The sequence below is a fragment of the Notamacropus eugenii genome, chromosome 1 (genome assembly GCF_028372415.1).
Source record: "Notamacropus eugenii isolate mMacEug1 chromosome 1, mMacEug1.pri_v2, whole genome shotgun sequence".
Lineage (NCBI taxonomy): Eukaryota > Metazoa > Chordata > Mammalia > Diprotodontia > Macropodidae > Notamacropus > Notamacropus eugenii.
The window spans coordinates 217,728,355-217,746,992 of record NC_092872.1 but is presented as its reverse complement, the minus strand read 5'-3'; the positions used below and the strand labels follow the sequence as shown (position 1 = coordinate 217,746,992).

The window sequence follows — 18,638 nt, the reverse complement described above, 5'->3', positions numbered from 1 at the left end:
ACAGACCCTGCCTCTCAGAGGGAGAACTCTCCAAGCCCAAAGTATGCATTTTATCCTTTTGAAAAGATGGGAAGTGGACAGCTTCTTGTTTATATTCCTCTTCCAGTCAGTCAATAAACATCTATTAAGCACCTACTATTTGCCCAGCTGAGAAATACACAGAGATGCAGACATTCTCTCTCTCTCTCTCTCTCTCACACACACACACACACACACACACACACACACAGAAATGGCAAGGAGAAGATCTGTTCTACCATGGTTTATTTCTACATTAATTCTGTTTTCTACTTTGGTACACACTGAGTCCTGAGCACACTGATCACTGGGGTAGATAAACTTCTTATTATGTGGCCCTGTAAAACAGGGCACAAAGAAACCCAATTGCTCCAGCATTACTTAACTTCACCCAGGTTTTATTGCTGAAATTCCCATTTAGAAGAACTCAAAATAATATTTTCTTTTCATCTATGGCTGATTCATTTAATGACATTGAGCTGCAAAAAAGGGGCAAGAGACAGGCAGGCTGGTCTCAACCAAGCAGTTGGTTCCACTGGCTTCAGAAAAAGATCCTAATTGAGTAGGCAAGAAGAGAACCCAAGGAGAGAGAGAGTTAAATCCGCAGACAGGAGGGGAGAGGCAAAGCCAGCCCTGAATGAAAGCCCAGCCCAAGGTCCTTTTCTTTCTTCAACTTTTCAGGTCTCTTCTTCAGGGTCTCAATGGAAAAAAAAAAATCAACCCCACAAAAGGCTGGCCCTCCCCCCACTTCCTATGTTTCCTTGAGATCTTCTCACAGTCTTTGGAAGCCGCTGTCTCATCATCATCACTCAGTCACCCCAAAGGGGAGAAAGAGGGCAGACCTGTCCCTCAGCTCTAAAATGTCTTTCCCTCAAATGCCTCCAGGTTGAAGGCTGTGTCCAGGAACTTTTTCAAAGTGACCAGGTGAGTATTCTTGTTTCCTGTGGCGGCAGCGGCAGCAGGTTCACGACCTACATACCTGGAGAACAAGAAATCAGCAATTACCATCCCAGCAGCTGCTTGAGGTAGGACATCTAGTGAAAAATGGAATTCAGAAAATCTGCTATCATTATCCTTCCCAAACTGCAGTGTCAGAACTAAAAATAACAGTATGGATGCGGTCTGACGAAGAATGCATCAGCTCTTTATTCATGAACATTGTGATGCTCTTAATGTAACCAAAGATCAAATCCCTTTTAGCAGTCCCATCTCATCATTGCTTCTGACTGAACTTATAGTGACTAAGAACTCCAGATCTTTATCAGGAGAACTGCTAACTAACTCTATCTCCCCCCCTGCCCAACCTTGTATTTATGAAATCCATCTCTTGAACTCAAGTACAAGATTTTATTTTATCCCTAATAAACTTCATCTCATGAGATTCAGCTACATATTCTTGGCTCTCATGATCTTTTTATGGATTCTGACACCATGATCCATTATGAAAACCAACCCTCCTACCTTGCTAAGCCTCCTAATTCTCTGGTCTATTGCACTTTCTACCCCACTGACATGGTTTCAAGCTTCTTTTATTCAAATACGGCTCCTGTTCTTCAAGATCAAGTTTTACAAAGGATTTCCCCAATGGATCCAGCCCACAGCGACCTCTCCATTATCTGCCCTCCCACCAGACCCAAGGGTTAGAACCCCAACAACTTAGTTCTTGATTAGATAAGGTCAACTTGTATTTCTCTCTACTTCTGAGTGAATGGCCAGCCTGTGTGGAAACTACAAATGTGTGTGCCCAATAAAACCCAGCCTACTGCTCAGTACCCTTGCTGTTCTTTCGTAACAAGTGCCATACCATATGGGCCGGGATCGGCTAAGAGTGAGGAACCGAGGGGTGATGAAGTCATAGTAGCCCATATTCTTGTGTTCTTCCTGACACCAGATGAGTTCAGCTGCTGGGTATTTTTCAATTTCTTGTTTTATGAGGTCAAAGGGAAAGGGAAAGATCTGTGGTAGAGGAGCACATGGTCAAAGATGAGAGAAGGGGTAAAAAACAAACAAAAAACCTCTTCTTGTTACAGTGAAAAGTCAAAGTTATTAGTAAAATGCAATTGACTATCCTTCTCCCAGTACATTCAATTTGGTCTAAATATCTCCCATTCACTCTACACACACATTCCTGCTGGCCCATTCATGCTGACCTGTCTTAGCAGCTCGGCAACACAGCAGAAGGGCTTACAGTCATGAAGACTTGAGTTCAAATCCAGCCCCAGTCATTTACCAGCTGTGTGACCATGGGTAAGTCACTTCTGGGGGATAATAAAATGGGGATACTAATCGCACCTCCCTCCCAAGGTTGTTGCAAAAATCCAATGGCAGGGTAATTTATAAAGCACTTTGCAAACTTTGAAGTGCTCTATATATAACTAGCTATTACTTTCACCTTACCCAACCTTCCTCATTTTACACCTGAGGCCCACAGAGAGGATGTGACTTACCCAAGGACACACAGGAATTTAGTGGAAGAGCTAATACTAGAACCCAGGTCTCCCAATCCAGGATTTTTTCTATTTTCTCCAAACTGCTCAGAGGCAGTAGGGAAGTGTTGGTATATGTTTTAGAGAGGTGAGGGGAAGGAAGAAGCAGACTAGATGCCATTAGGTATTCAGCCCAGTGTAAGGTCTGGAGATTCACATGAGAGAGCTCCAACACCCTTGTTAGTAGGGAGCCAGGCCAAGGACTGCTTACCTGCTCTACCCGAGTAATAGCCACTTGCTTTTCCACATCTTGGTTTTGCCGTTCCTTTTTAAGGTCATAGTACACCTTTCCTGTGCAAAATATCAGCCGCTTCACACCCTCAGGTGCCTGGGAAGCTAAGCCTGCCTCAGGGATGACCCGTTGGAACCTGGTACCTTCAAGAAACCATCATTAATGGCCAATGTTGGCTTATATATTCACTGCAGAAGAGGGATAAGTCCCTGGTCCAGTGGTTATCAGGACAGAGGTCCCAGCAATGGCCCTAGACCACACTTGGCACCTTTCTTCCCCAAAATTGTAAACCACATGGATCTGTGAGCTACCAAAGGTGGCCTCCAGGTGGCAGGCCCTTGGAAACTAGACAGCGGGGTACCACATCACATCTATCAGTTTGGCTAACATGACAAAACAGGAAGATGATAAATGTTGGAGAAGATGTAGGAGAGTTGGAACACTAATTCATTGTTGGTGAAGCTGTGAGCTGATCCAACCATTCTGGAGAGCAATTTGAAACTTGCCCAAAGGGCTATAACAATGTGCATACCCTTTGACCCACTAATACCCCTTCTAAGGTTGTATCCCAAAGAGATCATAAAAACGGGGAAAAGGACTCACATATACAAAAATATTTATAGCAGCTGTTTTTATGGTGGCCAAAAACTAGAAATTGAGGGGATACCCATCAATTGGGGAATGGTTGAGCAAGTTGAATATGAATGTAATGGAATATTATTGTGCTATAAGAAATGACAAACAGGCAGATTTCAGAAAAACCTGGAAAGACTTCTATGAACCAATGCTGAGTGAAATGAGCAGAACCAGGAGAACATTATACACAGTAACAGCCACAGTGTGCAAGGTGTGTTTCTGATAAACTTAGCCCCTTCACAGCAATGGAAAGACCTAAAACATTTCCAAAGGACTGTTGAAGCAAAATGCCATCCATATCCAGAGAAAGAACTACAGAATCTGAACACAGAATGAGGCAGACTATTTTCTCTTGTGTTATGTTTTATTTTGGTTTGGTTTTTCTCCTGGTTTCTCCCATTCGTTTTAATTCTTCTTATGCAACATGACTAATGTGAAAACGTGTTTTAATAAGAATATATGTGGGGGGCGGAGCTAAGATGGTGGAGTAGAAAGACGCACATACTCTAGCTCTCCTCCTATAGCCCACAAAATACCTGTAAAAACTGACCCTAAACAAATTCTAGAGCAGCAGAAGCCACAAAACGACAGAGCAAAAGAGACTTCCAGCCCAAGACAGCCTGGAAAGTGGACAGGAATTGCACTGGGCTCAGAGCGGAGTGCAGCCTTTGGAGCACAGCCCAGCCTTTGCAGCATGGGAGCAGGCCTCCAGGGCAGAATCCCCAGTAGCAGCTGCATTTCCCAGATTATTCAACCCACAAATGCCAAAGCTTCAAAGGTCAGGGAGAAAGTGCTTTCATCTGGGGGAGAAGGGAACAAGGTCTGGTCCCAGCGGCCCCAGGGCGGCAGCCATAGCTGCGGCACAGCATCCATTTTAGGGGGCCTCTGCCTAAAGTCCCGGGAGAATCAAGTGGGTGATTTGGATCTCAGTCCTGAGTAGCAGCCCTGGGGTGAGAAAGAGCATGCTGGCGTAGTAGAGCTGGAGGCAGTTGTGAAGAGGGTACCCTTCACAGATTCTGGGCACAAAAGCTCTATTGCACCAGTCTTGAAGCAGAGAACAGCCCAGCCTAGGCCACACAGAACAAGCAGGCCTCAGGGGTTGAATCCCAGGCAGTGGTAGCAGCTGCAGTTCCCAGATTGCTCAACCCATAGACGCCAAAGACAGCTTCAAAGATCCTGGAGAGAAAAGTTTGTGGTAGCTCCCAGACCAGAGCACAGGCCAAGAAAGGAGTAAACTCCTTTCCCTTGATTGTGCCACCTTGGAGGAATTGAGAACTTACAGGTCCCCAGAGTATACCCTCCTCTTGACAAAGGACTCAAAATTCAAATAACTGGCTGGAAAATGCCCAAAAAAGGGGGAAAAAATAAGACTGTAGAAGGCTTCTCTCTCGGTGAACAGGTATTTTCTTCCATCCTTTAGGATGAGGAAGAACAATGCCTATCATCAGAGGAAGACCTTAAAGTCAAGGCTTCTGCAACCAAAACCTCCAAAATAAATATGCAATGGTCTCAGGACATGGAAGAGCTCAAAAAGGATTTTGAAAATCAAGTAAGAGAGGTGGAGGAAAAATTGGGTAGAGAAATGAGAGTGATGCAAGAAAATCATGAAAAGCGAATCAACAGCTTGCTAAAGGAGAAGCAAAAAAATGCTGAAGAAAATAACACCTTTAAAAATAAGCTAACTCAACTGGCAAAAGAGGTCCAAAAAGCCAATGAGGCAAAGAATGCTTTAAAAAGCAGAATTAGCCAAATGGAAAAGGAGGTTCAAAAGCTCACTGAAGAAAATAGTTCTTTAAAAATTAGAATGGAACAGATGGAAGCTAATGACTTCATGAGAAACCAAGGAATTACAAAACAAAACCAAAAGAATGAAAAAATAGAAGAGAATGTGAAACATCTCATTAGAAAAAAACAACTAACCTGGAAAATAAATCCAGAAGAGACAATTTAAAAATTATGGGACTACCTGAAATCCATGATCAAAAAAAGAGCCTAGCCATCATCTTTCATGAAATTATCAAGGAAAACTGCCCTGATATTCTAGGTAAAATAAATATTGGAAGAATCCACTGATCACCTCCTGAAAGAGATCTGAAAAGAGAAACTCCTACGATTATTGTAACCAAATTCCAGAGTTCTCAGGTCAAGGAGAAAATATTGTAAGCAGCTTGAAAGCAATAATTTGAGTATTGTGGAAATACAATCAGGATAACCAAGATCTAGCAGTTTCTACATTAAGAGACTGAAGGGCTTGGAATATGATATTCCAGAAGTCAAAGGAACTAGGATTAAAACCAAGAACCACCTACTTAGCAGAACTGAGTATAATACTTCAGGGGGAAAAATGGCCATTCAGTGAAATAGAGGATTTTCAAACATTCTTGATGAAAAGACCAGAGCTGAATAGAAAATCTGACTTTCAAACACAAGAATCAAGAGAAGCATGAAAAGGTAAACAGCAAAGAGAAATCATAAGGGACTTACTAAAGTTGAACTGTTTACATTCCTACATGGAAAGATAAAATTTGTAACTCTGGAGACTTTTCTCAGTATTTGAGTAGTTGGAGGGACTATATACATATAGACAGAGGGCACAGGGTGAGTTGAATAGGATGATATCTAAAAAAATAAAATTAAGGGGTGAGAGACGAACATATTGAAAAGAGAAAGGGAGAAATGGAATGGGGCAAATCATCTCTCATAAAAGAGGCAAGAAAAAGCTTTTTCAATGGAGGGGAAAAGGGGGAGGTAAAAGAGAAAAAGTGAAGCTTACTCTTATCATATTTGGCTTAAGGAGGGAATAACATGCACACTCAATTTGGTATGAAAATCTATATTACACTACAGGAAAGTAGGGGAGAAGGGAATAAGTGAGGTGGGGGGGATGATAGAAGGGAGAGCAAATGGGAGGAGGGAGTAATTAGAAGTAAACACTTTTGGGGAGGGATAAGGTCAAAAGAGAGAATAGAATAAATGGGGGGCAAGATAGGATGGAGGAAAATATAGCTGTCTTACACAACATGACTACTATAGAAGTCTTTTGCAAAACTACACATATATAGCCTATATTGAATCACTTGCCTTCTCAGTGGGGATGGGTGGGGAGGGAGGAAAGGAAAGAAGTTGGAATTCAAGTTTTAGGAACAAATATTGAGAATTGTTTTTGCATGCAACTGGGAAATAAGAAATGCAGGTAATGGGGTATAGAAATCTATCTTGCCCTACAAGAAGAGAGAAGATGGGGATTAGGGAAGGGAGGGGTGTGATAGAAGGGAGGGAAGATTGGGGTAAGGGGTAATCAGAATGCACAGCGTTTTGGGGTGGGGGAGGGGAGATATGGGGTGAAAATTTGGAACTCAAAATTTTGTGGAAATGAATGTTGAAAACTAAAAATAAATATACATTTTTTTTAAAAAAAGAATATATGTGTAGAATCTATATAAGATTGCATGCCATCTTGGGAAGGAACAGGAAGAAAATATAAACATGTGGAAGTGACTGCTGTCCCCTGAAAACAAATTAATTTTTAAAATGGGATAAGGACCCACATGTACAAAAATATTTATAGTAGCTATTTCTTTGGTGGCCAAGAAGTGGAAATTGAGGGGATGCCCATCAAATGGGGAATGACGGAACAAGTTGTGGTATACAAATGTAATAGAACACTACTGTGTTAAAAGAAATGATAAACAGGTGGGACGTCAGAAAATTCTGTAAGGATTTATATGAACTGATGTTGAGTGAAATGAGCAGAACCAGGACAACATCATTCACAGAAACAGCCACAGCATACAATGACTAATTTTGATAGACTGAGCCCTTTTTGGCAATGCAAGGATCTAAAACAAATCCAAAGAACTCATGATGGTAAAAGCCATCCACATCCAGAGATAGAACTCTGGCGTTGGAATGCAGAGCAAAGCAGGCTATTTTCTTTGTTTTGCTTTGTTTTTTTCTTTCTCATGGTCTCTCCCAATCATTATAATTCTTCTACACAACATGACTAATGTGAAAATATGCTTAATAGGAAGGTATGTGTACAGCCATACCATATTGCATGCTGTCTTGGGGAGGGAGGAGGGAAGGAGGGAGAGAAATTTACAACTTATGAAAGTGAATGTTGAAAATTAAAAACAAATAAAATTTTAAAAATGAAAAGAAACTAGACAGAGGAAAAAAGATGAGGAAGGATATGGTATACAGAAGAGTAAGGAAAAGAAATATACCAAGATAACCCCAAAACACAACTGTAGGTCTTATCACTCTGTGACAAGAGAATCTTGCTGTTCCCTCAACTTGAGCCTCAGAGATTTCTTCTTTTGTTACTAATGACAAAAGTCTATTTCTCCAACATTCTGGACCCATTTTTTTTTCAAATATGGTGCCCATCCTTTAAGACCCAGTTTTACAAAGGATTCCCAGATCCCAGCCCACAGTGACCTCTCCTTTTTCTGCCCTCTCACCAGCCAGCCAGAAGGGGAAGAATCCCACAGTTTAGTCCCTGATTATATAAAGTCAACTTCTATTTCTTCTAGTCATTTTCGAGGAACATGGAGGTCTTGGCTCCCCAGCTGAAATGGAAGTTCCCTTAGGGCTGTGGCCCTGTCTTCTGTTTCTCTCATCTAGTTCAGTTTCATTCAATGCAACAAGAATTGACTAAGCAGTTACTACATATACCAGGTACTGTGGGAGGAGCAAAAAGACAAAACAAAATAGGTCTACGTGCTGTTCTTACTGAGTCATTTAAGCCTCTCTGAAATTCAGCTTTCCCATCTGTAAAAGGGAAGAGTAGGACCGGCTGACCCATGAGCTCTTAGCTCTTGGTCTGTGGTCCTGTAATGTCCTACAGATGCCAGCATGGATGTGCACCTATCAGTAGGCACTGAGATAGTTGTTGGTCACCGTGCCAAACTCCTGCTTCTGCTAGGAAAGGCAGAGTCATCAGCAGACAGCCATATACTACAGTCCAGCAAAGAAGTCCTGAGAATTCACCAGAAAACTTCACAATAACTTTCAATACAGATAGAGTTAGACCAGGGGGTTACCAACAGGCCCTGGAAGATCCTTTGGAAATATAATTGGAATGTCACAGTCGATGCAAAGCTACCCTCACAACATACACCAGGCCCTTTCCATTAATAACACGTCCAGTAAGCTGATGTCAGCAACAATTAATAAACCCATTACCAGGAATCATTATAGCCCTTAAGGGACCTGAAGAACATTTATAAAGGAGTCTGGGGTCAAACAGAATTCTCATCGATATCCCTTCTTGAGCTTGGTCAGGAGCATTGCATACAGGGCCAGTGAGAGAGAGATGACCCCAGGCCACGATGACAAAGAAAGCAAGAGAAAGGATGATGTTGCCCAAAGACAGGATCTCTCAAAAGCTCTGCCTTCCCATGCCCATACCAGCTCAGACTTGGCTTCTGCTGTTCTCCTGGGTAGGAAGGCTACCCTCCTTCAAGCCTGCACAGCCTTCACATCCTGTCTCCTCAGTGAAGATGTTCACTAATTTTTGCCTTCTCTAAATTCCCACAGCACCCACTGTCTGGGCTGCTTTTTGGCCCTGATGTGATTGGCGTCTGGTATGAGTGGCCCTATGCAACAATTTGCCTGGTGACTTTTTTTTCCTCTTGCTAATGGGGAAAACCCTTCTTGGGATATAGCCTTGAGAGGTGAATGGGGACTCTGGCAAACTCAAGCAACCATCTTTCAACTCTGATCATCAGCAAGACTCTGGACCGGTTGACAATCTTCTCTCCATATCCTGGGTACAACCTCAGTGACCCACATTCAGCCCACCACAGCCCCAGGAGCCCAGCTCACCACCGGGGATTCTGAAATCCTCTAGAGGCACTGAGCTGGCCACGTTGCCACTATGCGACACAACCTGTCCTTGGAATCCCTTGTGGCAGGGCACATCAGGCTTTCAAGTGCTCACTCCCAACCCAGTCCAACTTCAAGGAAATCTGACACCCTCCTTCCCTCCTACTCTGAAAAAGGGTGCTTACCAGACAGCATCTCATCAAAGCTGGACCTGGCCTCTGGGTGCCTCAGCAAGGACTTGGGAGTAAAGACGATCAGCTGGAAAACAAGGGTTGCGAAGGCTAAGAGGCCCAGTGGATAGAACCCTGGGCTTGCAGTCAAGAAGGCCTGAGTTCAAATTTGGCCTCAGACACTTCCTGGCTGTGTGACCCTTGGCAAATAACAGCCATTCTCTGCCTCAGTTTCCTCAACTGTAAAATGACCATAATAACAGCACCTACTTCCCAGCGTTGTTGTAAGGAACAAAGGGGTCAGTGTTTATAAAGGGCTTAGCACAGTGCCTGAAACATAGCAGGTGCTTTGTGAAAGCTGATTCTCTTGCATCTCACTTCCCCCATTTCAACCCCCATCCAGTTGAGTGAAGGTATGTGTACAGCCATACCATATTGCATGCTGTCTTGGGGAGGGAGGAGGGAAGGAGGGAGAGAAATTTACAACTTATGAAAGTGAATGTTGAAAACTAAAAACAAATAAAATTTTAAAAATGAAAAGAAACTAGACAGAGGAAAAAAGATGAGGAAGGATATGGTGTACAGAAGAGTATCCCAGTGATACATGCTACACTTGCACTGAGATGAAAAGCTTTCAAAGCACATTCATACAAACTGTATCACAAGAAAGGTAGGGAAGTGAAATAGTAGCATTAATCCCACTTTACAAAGGAAGAAACTGAGGCCTGGAGACTTCTTGCCCAATGTCACCCAGCAAGTCAGTGAAGGAGCTGACCCTAGAATCCAGATCTCCCACCCATTGTTCATCCCACTACGCTCCATCCACAATCTCCTCTGCCTCTTCCCCCACCAAACAGACCTTGGTTGGGACCAGCCCAATGACATACCCCCTCTGTTAACAACCTAAGCCTATGACTGAGCATCATCATCATGGGAGAACATGGAGGCCAATCTCAAACACCATATAGATTGACAGCCGGGGCCAAGGTCATTTCCATGAAACTTTCAGGAGTGGGAATTACAAATCACCTTCCTTCCAACTTCCCACCCACCTTCTCTGGCTGTGAGGCCTATGGGCAGGAAATTGAGCCAAAGGGAAAACCAGATCTAATGTTCTATGAGTCTAATTAATTACTCTACAGACCAGCAAAATACAATCAGTTACTCTTGCCCCACTACCATTCTATATGGCCTAAAAGGATGGCCATTTACCTCAGAAATCAAAAGGCACTAGAAATCAGGCACTGATTTTATTGTTTTGTTGACTGTCTAGACTTAAGGTGAAATGTTAACGATGCAAATGAAGTTTTAACGTTGTGTTACGTGTATAGAATTGTCTTTCTGAGAGAGCTGGTCATTAAGCATTTGCCAGAATTCTTTTGTAACCACACTGTTGTGAAAATGAAATGAGATAATGGATGTGAAAACCTTCTGCACTTTACAATTGCAGCAAGGTGTTATTATGTGAGGGGGATACTCATACTCTATCAACAGCTTTATTCCAGGCAGGGCTTTATCCTTCCTCCCCCCTCCTTCCTTCCCCAATGACAGTATAATAAAAGAAAAGATTGATCAGGGCAGGCAGGGGATAATTTCAGGGGAATTCGGGGCAAGCTCCTAAGGGAGAAACAGGTTACATCAATTCCACACCAGTTAGGGATATTTCTTCAAGCCCAATAAAACCCAAGATCAATGAAACGGAATCCTATGTCATTATAATGACCGAGCTTGGCCCCAAAGAAAAGATGAGAAAATGAAACACCCTCCCTCCTTTGCAGAGCTGAGGGATTATGGGTGGGGATGTCAGACTGATACATCAGTTAGTTTTGCTGAACTGACCTTCCTCCCTCTCCCTCCTTTCCTGTATATTCTTTGTTACAAGGGATGGCTCTCTGGGCGGGGCAGGAGGAAAGGGGTATATTCAGATCTAAGAACAAAAGATATAAAAAAATTTTTTAAAAAACCCACAAGAACCGATAATCCCAGGTTCTCCCTAGAACTCTGAGAAACAGAATCCATCCATGCCCCAGTGATTTTCAGATGACCCTTACCACCTTAATGAAGCTCATCACAAAAAGGAATTGGGAAAGCCCTCTGGGACCCAAGACTCACTGGCTTCCTGAAGGGGAGCAGAATCTGCCTCCGTAGAACATGAAAGAAGTTGGCAGGTGTGGAGCAGTTGACCACAATCCAATTGCAATCATAAAGCTGTTGCATCTCAAAGTCATCATTGAACTCCTGGGAGGAGAAGATCCACCTGAGAAGCTCCCCCATACTCACTTCCCAACCCTTTGAGGCCCCTCTCACACTTTATCCAGACAAAGGAGCTCCAGCTGAAGAGGGAGGAGGACCTACACCTCTCTCCTTGGAGAGGCCAACTAATCTCTTCCCATTCCCTCCCAGCCCCAGCTAGTTATACCTGTACCTTTCTATACTGAAACCATTAGCCCTGGGCCTGCCCTCCCTCCTATTTTTGGACTCTGCTCTCTTCTCAGGAAATCACCTCAATTCCTTCTCCAGCTAGGTCCAGGCAGAAGCAAAACTGAAAAAATGACAGTTTGCCTCCCATGCCCCCATGTCTCTTTTCCTTTTGCCCTTCTTCATGGCATCTCCCTCTTCCCCACTAGGATACTTCGGGTCTCAACCTCAGAGTCTGTGGGGTCAGTGGAGAAGAAGGAACCTACTGTCCCTATTAATTCAGCAACAGGCAGGAATCAGAGACCTTGGGAAGAAAGGAAACCCATTGGTCGCCAATGCCCATGAAACACCCCAAGGAGTAAAGAGAGACAGAGTAGCCATGGGGACTCATGACTTACCGGATAGGCATCTGAATCATCATTGCTCATTTGCAGGAACCTCTCTGGTCGGGCTGATGAGTGTTCAGGGCCCTGAAAATGAGTCATCTGTTCACCTACAACTTACTAAGCACTGGCAGATACTGAGCTGTCTGTGACTATCTGGAGTCTTTACATTCTCTGGGAGAAAGGCTATGGTCCCTGACCTGAAGGAGCTTATACTCTAGATAAGGAGCAACAGTTACTATTAATAATAATTTTTAAAATAATAATAATAGCACTTTAAAGTTTACAAAGTATTTCACATGTTATCTCCTTTGATCTTCAAAATAACGTTGTGAGGTAACTGCTGTGACTATCCCCATTCTATAAATGAGAAAACTGAGCCTCAATAAGGTTAAGTGACTTGCCCAGGGTCACACAGCTAAATGAATGTTGCAAGTGGGAGTACTGGACTTCATGTCAGGAAGATCCAAGTTTGTAATCCTGCCTCACACACTTACTAGCTGTGCAACCTTGAGCAAATCATTTAGCCTGTTTCCTCTTTCATAAAATGAGGATGATAATAATAGCCACCCTCACAAGGCTGTTGTAAGAATCTGTCAGTCATTCAGTTAATAAACATTCATTAAGCAACTACTATTTGCAGAAACTAATGCCAAAAATGCAAAGAAAGTCAAAGACAGCGAGCTCTCAAAGAGTTCTTTCTAACAGGGCAGATGACATGCACACAATTCTGTGCAGACAAGGATGTAGACAGGATAAAGTGGAAATAAGCAACAGAGGGAGGGCACTGCATTTAAGGGATAAGAAATGACAACAGACGTGAAAGCCTTTGCAAACTTCACGATGCTCTATGAAGGCTAACTGTCAGCAGTGGTATCACAGCAATGCTGATGGAATGTGACCATAGGCAATGGAAGGCAAAGTTGTGTAGGACTGGCAAGTAGCTGGGGAGAGGGGCTCAGAGGAGAGGGATTAACAGTCACCAGCTGGACCAGTCAAAGAGGGCCTCCTGGACTGGAAGAGGGTTGAGGGAGGTTAAGGCAGAGAAGAACAGAGAACAACAGTGCAAACTAGATGGATGTGTGGCAAATCAGCGAGTTAAAACGTGATCCCAGAATGTCACGTATGACATGCTATAACTGCTATGTATAAAATTATGTTATATCACTACAGTCACATATAATAACGATATACAACACATAGCTATATAGAGTATGATAATATAATACTGTAGATCAACATAATATATGCTATTATACCAATAATCACATAATAGAATGCTATATATAAAAATATATATGTGAATTATATAACACATAGCTACAAATAATATGATAATACAATACCGTATATCAATAACATATGCTATTGTATCAATAGTCACATAATATAATGCTATTGATTTTTTTTTTTTTATTAAAGGGGCCATCCCTTGAGCAACTACTTAAAGAAGCCTACTCATTGAATGGGTGTATCTCACTCAAAATGAGAATGCGATAAGACCTCACCCTGAAAGGTCCAGGGTCTCACACTGCATCCTGGGCCATCTCCAGTCATCCTGATGTTATGTTTTCCAGATTGATGGGGAAAAAACTAAAAACACCTTTCATGCAGAATGGAATAGAGACTGTGATTTCAATAGCAGAACAAACTCCCAGGGGGGGAAACTTCCCTTACCAAATCACTTTCTCTGGAACTTATAGTCTTAGAACTTATAAGTTCTCTGGAACTTATATGTCACTGAGGATTAAGTGAATTGCCTAGGGTCACACTGCCTATTCATGTCAGAGGCTGGACTGGAAGCCAGAACTTTTTGGTTTTAAGGCTGGCTCTCTAGACTCTACCAAACATTGCCTTTCATGCAGTTATTATAGGGTTTGTGAACTAGTCTATGAATGAAAAGAAGCCATGAGTGAACATATGCCCCACTGTGGTCTTTAAAAAGCCCTTGCCATGGTCCCTTCTCCTCCTCTCTTCCCCTACCCCAATCCCACCTGGACCCAGCTGCCTTACCATGCCCTCCATGCCATGGGGGAGGAGCAGCACGATGCCATTGTGTCGTACCCACTTGGCCTGGCCACTACTGATGAACTGGTCGATGATGCACTGAGCAGTGTTATGGAAGTCGCCAAACTGGGCTTCCCAACACACAAGGGCATTGGGACTGGCCATGGCAAAGCCAAGTTCAAACCCTAAATATCAGTGACATGAAAAGACAATTACTGGAGGAAGGTCCTACTATCCCCTTTCTTGCTCTTTCCTAATCTAAACCTCATCAGGTCCTATTCCACCTCTTCTGCCCAGTTAGCACAGGAAGAGATTCCCAACTGCAGTGACTGTCAGTGACCCTAACTTCAAGGTGCTAAGTCACTGTTGAGCTCATTTCAAAGAGGCATTCTTTTGGACCAATGTATAAGCTACTGCTTTTGGGCCTGGTATCAGTCAGGTAGATTGGTTACACACCAGGGGCTGCTTCAGGCCCAGCCCCAAGCTTGTGCCTGCAGGCAAAAAAGCAGCAGATTCTTCTGCAAAGTTCATTCTCTTTCTGAAACAGATGTCAGCTCTCCCATCATGGCTTAGCACAGCACACATTCAGCTCTGACCTCCCCCTCCCCTCAATCTCTTCCCTTCCATGAGGACTCGGCCCATGAAATACTGAGCTTGGTCAGGCCCCCTTCCCAGCTTGGTCTGAGATAAAAAAAAAACCAGGGTAGCCATCCCTAAAGATGAGTCAAAAGCAGGGACTAGGCTGCTGAATAGCTGGACACACACTTTTATGTATTGAAAGCGAATGCTTGGCCATCCTTCACTTATGGAAAAGAGGCAGGAGAGCAAATACAGCAGGCTATGGGTCTGGCCTCTGCAGCTGAGAGAGTCTGTCTTTCAGGGTCACTATTAGCAGTAAGTCCACTCCCCTGGCAGCTATTCATGTCCAGGTGTGTGTCTATGCATTCACACACATACACATGTGAGCAAGGTTGTACATAAGGGAACCTATAGCAGTGGAGGAGTCTGGGAAGGAAGAGACAGTATCAGATTTTTTTTTTAGTGTCAACTCTCAGTTTTGTCTAGGAGTAGCTTGAGGCTGGATCATCAGATGAGAGATTGAGAGGCAGAAGGGGCTTTAGAGGTCAACCGCTCCATCTCCCTTCATTTTACAGATGAGGAAATCTGAGACCCAGAGAAGTCACCAAAGTCACAAGACAGAAACTGAACTGAGATTCCCCCAGTTCTAAAAACAGGGCTCACTCCACTATACCATACTAGAGACAGTGAAATAGATGAGAATATCTCATAGAGACAATTCTAGCCAGAGATGGGTAATTGACACTCTATCCTCTGCAGTATTATTATCTTTCCCTCTAAATCAGTTTTGCCTTTGAATTTCCTTATTTCCACTAAGGATAACACCATTCTTCTATTTACTCTGACTGACAACCCCAGTGTCTTTGATTTTTCCCACTCCTGCCACCTGTTCCATCCAAACAGCTGCCAAATTCTGTCAACAGCACCTCAAACAATCTCTTGATTCCATCCCCACCTTTTCATCTCCACAGTGGTTCGTCATCTCCCATGGCAACTGTTGTAGTGTCTCCTAACTGTCTGCTACTTCTAGTTCTTCCCTCCTAACACCCCATTCCCACAGTTCATCCAAAGAAAGAGCCCAGACCCACCCAAGACTCCATATTCTGAAAGGGAGCTGTTGCACACAGTGTAGGGGGCCTGGTCAGGCCAGAGGTGATTCATAGGGACACACGTCTTCCGGTCAACTTCCTGGTCATGTAGCACATGGTGCCGGTGGCTGCAAACAAACAGAGACAGAATTGGATGTTGGGGAGCAAATCCATCCTTTATTTGCTCTTTTCATCCAACTCATCCAACTCAGGGATAGAGATGTGGCAAGTTCAATTTTCATTGAACAAACACTATCTCCAGAGATTTTTTTCCTGCCTTCTCAGTGTTTCCCACAAACATGGGATGGATGCCCTGGATGGAATCCCTGGTCTCAGGAAAGCTAACTGCTAGAACGTCACCATTTTGCCCCTTACCACTGGGGAGGCTCTTTGTGTGAACGAGTTAGAATCAGATCTGCCATGGTTATATGATCACGGAAGTCAAAAGCATTTACCTTCGAGACCCAGTTAGACTCTTACTTTCTCCAGGTAGCATTCTCTGATCTTCTCACTATCATGGGCTGTCTATAGCACCCTTCACCCAATACTTTTCCCATGTTAAGACTGTAAGCTTCTTTAAGGTAGGCGTCATGTCTTATACAAAGGATCAGAGATTCAGAGATAGAAGGGATGATGAATGGGGCCCTGAAGAAATGAAGCAAGCTACCCAACATCACATAGGGAGGGAGAGGCAGAAATGTGAACCCAAATTTACTGATTCCAAATATAGCTCCCTTTTCCATTGTGCCATGCTCACATCTTTGCATCTCCTCCTCTCCCAACCTCTACTCCCTTCTCCCTACTTTCCCCCAACCCAAGGCATAGCATAGGACTCTCATTCAATCAATAAGTATTTATTAAATGCCTACTGGGTGTCAGGTGCTATGCTAGGCACTGGGGATACAGGAAATGGCAAAAGACAGTCCCAGACCTCAAGGAGCTCAAAGTCTAAAGGAGGAGAGAACACGAAAACAATTCCATACAAACTATGTATACACACACATATATGTATTATATACTTGCATGCATGCATGCATGCATGTATGTGTGTGTATATGCATGTATATATGTGTGTGTGTGTGTGTGTGTATATATACACACATATATACACACGTATATGATCCAGCTGGAGAAAAATCCACAGAGGGGACGTAGTAGCATTAAGGGGGTTCAGAAATGGATTTTTGTAGAAGGAAAAACAATAGGCCCTCAACTGCTTGAGTCAGATGTGCCTATGAAACAGCTGGACAGACTTGTAGCTAGCTGGCCCACCTGGCCCGAAGAGTGTTGATATATACTTCAGAGCTTTGGAATCAAGACCCTATGGTCCTCAACTTTTTTCTCCCTGCCTTATATGAAGACAAAGAAAGCATGCTTATCAAATGTGCAGTTCGTAAGATTATGGATTTGGAGGTCATCTACACCAACCTCATCATGTCACAGATGAGGAAACAGGCCTGTGGAGGCCAAGTGGGAAGGAAAGGAAGGAAATCTGCATTTATTGAGCCAGGGACTGTATCAAGGGCTTTATAAATATCTCATTTGACCCTCATAAGCACCCTAGAAGGCAGGTGCTATAACTATAATATTCATTTTACAGTTGAGGAAACTGAGGCAGAGAGGTTAAATGACTTTCCCAGACTTACACAGCTAGGAACTCAGGTCTTCCTGACTCCAGGCCTACTGCTGTATTCACTGCACCACTGAATTGTTTCTGGTCACCTGCCCAAGGTCACAGAGGCAATAAGTAGCAGAGTTGAGATTTGAACCCAGGTTCTCCAAGACTTGCTCCAGCCCCTCTTCTACTATGTCATGTTGTCTTTTTCCCTGAAGAGTTGAATGAGGCTGTGTATTAAGCACTGGGCAGCTGGGTGGCACAATGGATAGAGTGCTAAGCCTGGAGTCAGGAAGGGGCAAGTCACATAACCCTGTCTGCCTCAGTTTCCTCATCTGTAAAACAAGCTGAAGAAGGAAATGGCAAACCACTCCAGTATCTCTGCCAAGAAAACCCCAAATGGGGGCATGAAGAGTTGAATATGACTGAAAGCAAGTGAACAACAAAATTATGCAGTTGGGGTCAATATACATGGGCCAGATGAGCCAAAAAGCTCAGGAGGAAAGCAGGCACATGCATTTATTAAGCAATACATGCTAAGAGCATACGGTGCTAAGAGCTAAGAGGGATAGAGAGCAAGTGTGCTCAATGACACCACCAGGGTTCGAGAGAAATCGAACAGGTAATGAGAAGAACCATGGACTTGGAGTCAGAGCCCAGCTCCAGGCTTTGTTCACTGCCTGACAACACCATTTCATCTCTCTGAGTTTTTCCTCCTCTGGGAAATAGGATAATAATATTGTGAATACCTGGCTCTCCCAGTAGCTGTGAGTTGGTAAGCTGAAGGGTCAGATACATGTGAGAGGCTACAACTGTTCTTCAAACTTACCCCGACAGGTTAGGACAACTGGTCAACGCCAACAAGCTAGGAATACCTGTTGTGTCTTGCTCTTTTGATTTTAAAAGCCAGATGCATCTATCTGGAATGGGAGAGACTCACCCGGCAGCAACTCACGTAAAAAGGATAAAGTGACATAAACTAAGAACAGAAAAGCAAAGAGAGTAGAGGGCCCTGCATGCCGGGCTAAGGAGTCTATCTTTATTCCAGATACTCCAGCAAGTCATTTCAGGCAGGTCCATGAAGAGGCTTGGTGTGATCATATCTGTGGCTGAGGGAGATGACAGAAGAGCTTAGTATGAAGTTGAGAATGGTATTCTGAGAGCGATGCCGTTTCTG

At 43.5% G+C, this 18,638-nt stretch overlaps 1 protein-coding gene across 3 annotated transcripts in view; it reads right to left on the bottom strand.

Moving 5' to 3' along the window:
* Positions 1 to 247: 247 nt before the first annotated feature.
* Positions 248 to 18,638, bottom strand: part of OGDHL (oxoglutarate dehydrogenase L) — a 66,387-nt gene continuing 47,996 nt past the window's right edge. For all 3 annotated transcript variants that reach the window (XM_072627392.1, XM_072627405.1, XM_072627400.1), the window contains 8 exons: positions 15,847 to 15,974; positions 14,186 to 14,364; positions 12,188 to 12,259; positions 11,484 to 11,609; positions 9,387 to 9,459; positions 2,716 to 2,879; positions 1,823 to 1,974; positions 248 to 997 (listed from right to left, as the gene is read on the bottom strand). In XM_072627392.1, the coding sequence (XP_072483493.1) occupies positions 874 to 997; positions 1,823 to 1,974; positions 2,716 to 2,879; positions 9,387 to 9,459; positions 11,484 to 11,609; positions 12,188 to 12,259; positions 14,186 to 14,364; positions 15,847 to 15,974 (1,018 nt within the window). In that variant the 3' untranslated portion in view covers positions 248 to 873. The remainder of the gene's footprint in view (positions 998 to 1,822; positions 1,975 to 2,715; positions 2,880 to 9,386; positions 9,460 to 11,483; positions 11,610 to 12,187; positions 12,260 to 14,185; positions 14,365 to 15,846; positions 15,975 to 18,638) is intronic.